We start from the raw sequence: 7785 nt of genomic DNA, 5'->3' as shown, positions 1-7785 counted from the left end.
ATTGAACTGTCGGGTACTACTAGAAAATCTAACATAGCTGTACTCCAGAGGTTCCAGAATAATGTGTTGCCAGTCCTCGTCGATGCCCCATATTACGTGTCCAAGAAACTGATTCAGCGCGATATCCCCTTAGAACCCATAACGAGTGTTATTTGAAGTGTTAGTGTGAAGTACCCTAAAAGACTATTAGTGCATCCTAATGCACTCGCCAAAGAGTTAAATGTGCGCGATTACAGTGTAATGCATAGGCTCAAGCGCAAACTACCATATTAACTAATTAATAGACAAATAGAGTGAGATTTAGTAATGTCTAAAACAAGTTAGAATAGTTTTTAGAATAAATATTTTAAAATAAGTTGGAATAGTATCTAGAATAAGATTTAGAGATTAATAAAAACATTTTTTAAAAAAGTTCAATGAAAGGAACACCAACATTATCAAACAAAAACATCAAATAGAAAAGAAAATAACTGAAATTAAAATGCAAAAGTTACTGCTGTATAAGCAGATGCTAAAACCTATATGGAACCAATGGACATATGGAAACACCGAAATGCTACAACACTTGACTGGACAGCATTGACGTAGAACCCACACTTAAGAGAACCAAATCGTGTGATTTTATATAGTTGTGTAGTGAAATGTACTAAATTCTAAAAGAGCTAAGCTGTTATTTTATTAGAGAATAAGTAAGGGCCAACGCGTCCTCCTAGATAAATACCTAGTTCCCACTCACCCTACAGACGAATTTTAAGTTAGTTGGCAGAGACTAGGAATTATACATTAATAAATACAAAAAACGCTCCGCTATGTTACAATAATTGTGAAACACACTATTGGAGCTTGATTTTGAGAACTCAACTCACTTGTCTCATTTCAACTTGTCATTATTTGTCTTAATTTCTTGTAAGCATGCATTTTTAAAATAAAAATAAAACACTCTTGTAGCAAACTGATATAGCACTTTTTATTTATACTTATTTTGATTTATTACACAAAATTACACCTATAATAGTTTGCATGATTTTGATCGGTTGAATTTTACACATATATTTCACAAAGATCTAAGTGATCTCTTTATAACTAGTAAAATCAACTAATATATAACTAAACATCAATATCAACAAATAATTAGTTACTTTACGGTGATATATTGCTGTTGTTATATGTACATTGGTATAGTTTATTATTACTATTTTGATTGGAAAAAACATTCACAAAATGTCTTTGATTCGTAGAGAGTCTTAGATCAGTTGTTTATAAAAGAAACTATGTTATAAAATATAATAAAAAATATATGTTAGGCCGTAAAATTGCTAGGCCTGATCCATTTTTCCGATTAAGCAATGTGTTTTTGCAAGTGATGTCAATTGTTTAATTCTTTCTGTTTTTGTTTTATATTTAATTTAACACTTTATCCTCTATTTGAATTTTACTTTTGTGTTTCTGTCTTAGCTTTCAAAATCTTTTGTTCTTCAAAATCAATATTCTACACTATATACTAATCCGCAGACATCTACATCGACAATTTCTGTTGAGTATTTTGTAACTTCTTTGTATGTACATGTCTGCCCTAATCACTTTGTACTATTAGATTTTTAAAACTTTTTTCATCAATTACAATTGGCCACATGACATTTATAGTCTATTTTATCACCCAAAAATCAAAATCAATAAACGCAGCTTTTTAATATTTATGTAAAATAAAGAAAAATATTGGTTCCATATCTATTTTGGGTTATCAATTTTTAAACAGAATTTATATTCTGAAATAGTGCAGTATATTTTCCACAAAAAATATGTGATGCCCTTTTAATCTATATTTATGAGATTATTTTTTTAGTTTAATAAACGATTTTTATTCATTTTATTTTTTTGTGTAGAGTTTATGTGACATATATTCCGGTGGTGTTTTTGAGTAAAATAAATTGAATCTGCAGAATACCGCAACATACTTAATAAGTCATATAGATAAATACTTAGCTACCTTTTTAGTGTTATATGAGTTAGCAATTCCAATAAATATTTGTATTTTTGTTCGAAACATCGAACATTACAATAAATTTTAAATTAATTATTTTAACAGAAAAAGTTTGACTATAGCCGACAACGACTAGTAATTATATATTAATAATAACAAATAATATAAAATGCTCGGTTTGGCGTGATTTACTATTAATTTCTTAAATTGCTAGATGTACGATTATTTATTCCTCGCCATATAATTGTTCTATTTGCACTAATTCTAACGTATAGTTTTGTTTTCACTTTTTGTTGCATCAGTTCTGTATGCACTATAAATATACTTCCTTTTGATGACTTTATAGTATATTGGAACGAGGGTTTATCAGGCAAATATCTTAAACACCCAAGGTAAAATGGTAAGAAGGTAAGAAAACCCGGAGAAACTGAGTGCATCAGTAGATCTGTCAATATGAACTAAAAAATACTAAAATTTCATTTTAATGGACTTGTAACATATTTTCTTTGAGCAATATATTACCGTTTTAACAACAATTAGATCATCGAACAACAAACAAGTAATTGCTACTAAAATATCACAAGTTTATTTATATTTATGCTTTCTTAGTGTAGGAAACCGACAGTAGTGTGTTGTAAGAGAGCGACTAGGTTAATGTTTTTCTTATTTACCATAAAAAGTTATCAAAGCAGTATTATGACATCTACCGCCTTATTTCTAAACTAAAATTGTACAAAATTAGTTCTTTTTATTCACATTCATTCATATATATTTAATCCTTTAGAAGTTAAAGTCTTGTTTTATACTTCTGATTTTGATTATGTAGGGTTTATTGTGAAGGACGCTTGAGCTCGTTATTTTCCACGCAATTAAGTTTAAGTTTTCAGGCAAAATCTACTAAATTAAGCCAATTGTTTAGAGATGTACAAACATGTAATGAACCAACATATCAAATGTTGTAACACTGTAATTTTCTATGCCTAATTCTATTTATGATAATCCAGCAACATTGCTGCAGTACCTTGCCAAATATCGAGCGCCCCTATTGTTGTGCAAAACCCTGTTGTGCATTATCCTCGGTCTATGAAGAAATAAAGTGAATTTGGCCATGAAGTATGTTTTTCTATTTACATATTCATGAAGACATCACATCACACGAAGGAAACATATAATATTCATTAATAAAAAGAAAAGAAAGTACGCGTACGTGAACAGTTTGATAAGTCAATTGTTTTTCAATTTCCAATGCAGTTACTTTAAAATGCATCACTGTTCTCCCTTTAGCTGCAATCTATTATCATGCAACTGTGAGATTTTGAGAAATCTGGGTCATTTAATTTGACGACAGCTTCCTGTGAATTGTTCCTGTTTCCTAGCCTGAGGAAATGGCGGGATTGTAAGATATTTAGGTCAAATGAAGTGGTCAGTAGCACTCAGTTGGCTATTTTATTCAAATTTGAACACATATTGTCAAAACTAATTTGTTGATCATCATGATAATTAATTCAAAGTAGTTGAGATGTTATTTTTGTACTATTTTAACATAGTTATGTTTCTATGTAATATTTATGTAAATAAAATGTATTATGTAATGCAATGATACCACCCTCCTCATCAACTTGATATCAGTATGCTTGATATATTTCAAAATCGTGAAGAGACATACTGATTCAAAGTATGGTTTATCAAAAGGGTTTTAAAAACAACTCCAGAATTAAAGCAATTAGATTCTTAAAATAAGAAGACCCAAAGCAGTTTCTCAAGAAATTTGACTAATATGGTACAACATTTTGAGGTGGCAACTGCAGAGTAGCATTTGAAACGTTGAGAAGTAGGCACATTTAGACAGACTCATTGACAATCAACGTCAGAAGTTATTTTCAAAACTGCTTATTGAAATTTTATGTACTTATATAAAGAAGGATGGCCTCAGAGGTATTAAGAGAATAATTATTTAGCATTACTTGGTGATAATAGGTTAAAATAATCAACATAGACCGAAAATAATAGCGCTTCCATAATATTTGATTTGCAATTGCAGAAAATAGATAATAAAATAAATAAACTTTTTTCTCTGAATCTCTCTGGAATTCTGTTTCATGATATGCTGATGTTGCTGATCGCGTTATTCCATGTTTAAGATATCGAATCTTTTGTGGTAACGAAGCCGTAGCTAGTGTACGATCCTGGTGGATGAAACCTGCCATCCTTGTCCGGAGAGCGGTCTTTTTTCCGGACCGGTTTCTGAGGTTGTTGGCAACAGAATGCGTGTTGAAGCTCGACTATCATTTCTGAACATAAAGAGGACTAAAACACAGAAAAAAGTTTAATGGAAACAGTATCACTAACATTTAATAAAACTAGTTTTTAATAATATTTAAACCTTTTTAAATTTATTAGATATTTATCAACATATATTAACGATTTTAGGGAAACAATTTGAATATGATTTAAAGCTCGTAATCATTAAACTGGTAAAAAATATGACGGTTTTTTATAAACATACAGTATTCAACAATTATAATTTTTAATGCTAATTATTAAATTTACTAGGAAATAATTCCAGTTTAATGTGAGTGAAGACGTCTGTCAGTCTTGTGATGGTTTCGTTTTACTGTAAGTCTATTACCTAACTTTGTTACTCTATGGTCAATTTTTTTACAAAGGCTTATAGTTATAAAATAAATATATATATAATATATAAAAAGTAATAATAGTAGTTACAAGTTATAATACTGAGCAAAAGTTCCTTGAGCTCCATGAAAATCTATATCGTATATAGATAAATCGACAATTGTTGAGAAAATAGCTTTGGAAAACCGCAAATGCTTGATAAAACATGTAAAACTGAAGAAGAGAAATCAGAATTAGTTAAATAAATCTTCAAAATCTAGACCTCAAAAAAAATTAGTTCAGAGCACAGCAGCCGATAGAAAACAGACAAAAACCGAAACAAAAATAAATTGTACAGATAAAAATGGCATTCAAAAGTTTGAAATTAAAATTGGATCGAATGTATCACCGTGAGAGTTGATGACTTATCAACCGATAGTTAGACCGGAGACCTATCGAGTGATGTCTTAAATAATTGTTGTGTGTAGTAAATTAACTTCGACTTCGTAGCCTCGTGAATAATTTATTTTAGAATTTATTAAATGTTACAGATAAGGATTAATGAAACTACTAAATTACTTACCTCCTATTTGTCCCAATCAATAAGAAAGCATAAACATGATACAAAATCAAATAAATAGAACTCTATTAACATCAACACCTTTAACAATTAAATCTTTTAGATTTGTATGACCTGGTACTCTATATGTGCATCATTTGATTTACTTCGACACTAAAATATTGTCACCCTTTCGATATACATACAATTTTCGTTGACATTTGATTATAAACGATTACAGTTAAGTTAAAATCTCATGGAATGATTCTTGTGTTAATTATTCGTTTAGTAAAACGTACATAAACAATAGATAAATATTAGACCTGATGACGTCACCTGTTTTAACAAAGTTAGTATTATCACGTGGTATATTTGAAGGAAAGTCTAAATAAATATATTACTGGAAATTTGCTTTGTAACATCAGATGCTTTCACTGAAAGTTGAGAATTTTACAAAATTATTTTACATAATTTATTTAGAACATTTCTTATGAGTAATATTAACAATTAAAACGTACGTCTTTCATTGTTTTGGGGATCTTACTAATACGCGTTATTTTTATGGGATGAGCAATGATTTAAGTATGTTTTAAGGAAGAATTAAATGAGATACATGTCTGGTGTTCAAAGATCATAGTGGATGATCAATTACAAAGTATCCACGGTATTGTCAAATTAAAAAAAATTAATTAACTTATTGCAGATCTATCTGAAAGTTGTTTGAGAGTTTCAGATGGATTTTCATTCAATAAGTCTTGCGATTAATTGTCTTCGAACTTATTTGGTCTTCCAGGTCGCTTTTTACCACTGACATCAAAATCACCATTTTAAATCGTTGAAGTCATAATCTACAATAGAGATATGAGGAAGCAGGATAACCAAAAGTTTGTAAAAGTGTTTAGTTCAGAAATAGCGTCCATATTAACTGAATGACTCTTTAACACTGAATGGAAAGCAAAAAAAAATCATTTAGACTGGGTTGTTTAACAGTTATTTATATTGATGCTTCGTAATTTCACCAATAAATATAATTTATTTGTTAATTAAATTAGGTTAATTAAATTATTTATCATAGATAAATTCACAAATCAAATAAAATGTATATTTATTCAATTTCTTACGCAGAAATTACTAGGTGAAGATTAAAAAAGATATTCTCTCTAGGCGGAAAATCATCGATGCAAGATTTCCACAAGGCTCCCCCCTGGCACCCGCTGTATTTAATATTTTTCTTTCAGATATCCCTAGGAGACCACAAGCAGACGCAGACGACACTGCTTACTTTGTTTCTTCAAGAGTAGAACCGCACATCCGAAGCAGATTCCAAAAACAACTCGATGAGACGGTCCAGTGGTTACATTTCTGGAGGTTGCAACCGGTCAACCCGCAGAAAACCCAGGAAATCTTCTTCCACAAGAAGTATTTTGCACCGAGTATTTCGCGTCTTAACATCGAAAACGCCGAAATTTCAAGGTCAGAAGAAGCCTCGGTCTTGTCCTCGATCGCAAATTTAGGTGGAATTCCCACATTCAAAGGTCGCTCCATAAAGGTCAAGGTATTGTTAATTTGTTGTTCCCGCTTATCAGCCAGCCCAGCAGGCTTCCTCTCTCTACAAAATCTCTCCTGTACAAGATGATGGTTCGATCAGTCGTTCTATATAGCTCTAGTGTCTATCTAAAATACGTCTCACCTAGCCAGGTGGGACGTCTTCAAGTCTTTCAAAACAAAATTCCCAGGAGAATAATCAATGCCCCCTTATTCATCAGGAACAATTAAATTCATAGAGAAACAGACGTCCCCCAAGTTCACAATTTTATATCCGAGGTTTACTCGAGATATTTCTCCACTCTTCGTCTCTCGGACATTTGTTACATGATAACAATTCTGACTGACACCTTCTGTATTTTACTAAAGTGAATCGCTAGGACGTCATATTCCTAAGCATTTTTTCTGGATTATCACCAATAGAAATCAACAAAAATATTTATATTCGATTGATTTTTGTATCTTGTTTTCTTGGGTTTTTGTAACATTGTCTTTTTTTAATGATTTGAGCTTAAAAAGTACAGTTTAAATTTAATACAAAAATATGAAAACAAAATGTAACATAACAAAGAAGTTATTTTTTTTCCTAAATTGAAATCATGCTGTCTTTACAAATATATGAACATATTTTTATATATCCTGGAAGAAAAATTAAATTTTATTAGATATTGCTAAAAAATAAAACTAAAATTAATACGGTTCGAAGGCACCATATTTAAGTCTCAGTATAATTTATATAAAAAATGTAACAATTAGTTCCATAGTACAATCTCTTACATAAATACGTATTGTAGTTTTTCTACTAGACGTTATTAAACTCAATAGCGTGAAAACTTGATAGGTGTTAAATTCATTTGATATTGACGTTACAATATAATTAAAAATTAAAGAGATTTACAGAGGATGGACTCACAAAATCATCAGTAACACTGGGATAATACAAACCGGACAATGGAGGATGAAAGCAGCAATAAAAAGGAACAATAGGAGTATTTATTAAAAATTTGAATCAGATATACTATTAATTCTTTCATTATGTTCTTCTTATCCTATGTTTTGAATTACTTCATATAATTTTATTCTAATT

At 30.2% G+C, this 7785-nt stretch overlaps 1 protein-coding gene across 1 annotated transcript in view; it reads right to left on the bottom strand.

The window, feature by feature from the left end:
* Positions 1 to 951: 951 nt before the first annotated feature.
* LOC143200961 (glutamate receptor ionotropic, kainate 2) overlaps positions 952 to 7785 on the bottom strand; it is a 196886-nt gene continuing 190052 nt past the window's right edge. The window contains exon 18 of the mRNA XM_076411779.1: positions 952 to 4288. Within this exon, the coding sequence (XP_076267894.1) occupies positions 4118 to 4288 (171 nt within the window). The 3' untranslated portion in view covers positions 952 to 4117. The remainder of the gene's footprint in view (positions 4289 to 7785) is intronic.

Source organism: Rhynchophorus ferrugineus, unplaced genomic scaffold (genome assembly GCF_030347505.1).
Source record: "Rhynchophorus ferrugineus isolate W39M unplaced genomic scaffold, kcgeb_rfMv2 rfM1, whole genome shotgun sequence".
Taxonomy (NCBI): Eukaryota; Metazoa; Arthropoda; class Insecta; order Coleoptera; family Curculionidae; genus Rhynchophorus; species Rhynchophorus ferrugineus.
This window is presented reverse-complemented; position numbering and strand designations above follow the sequence as displayed.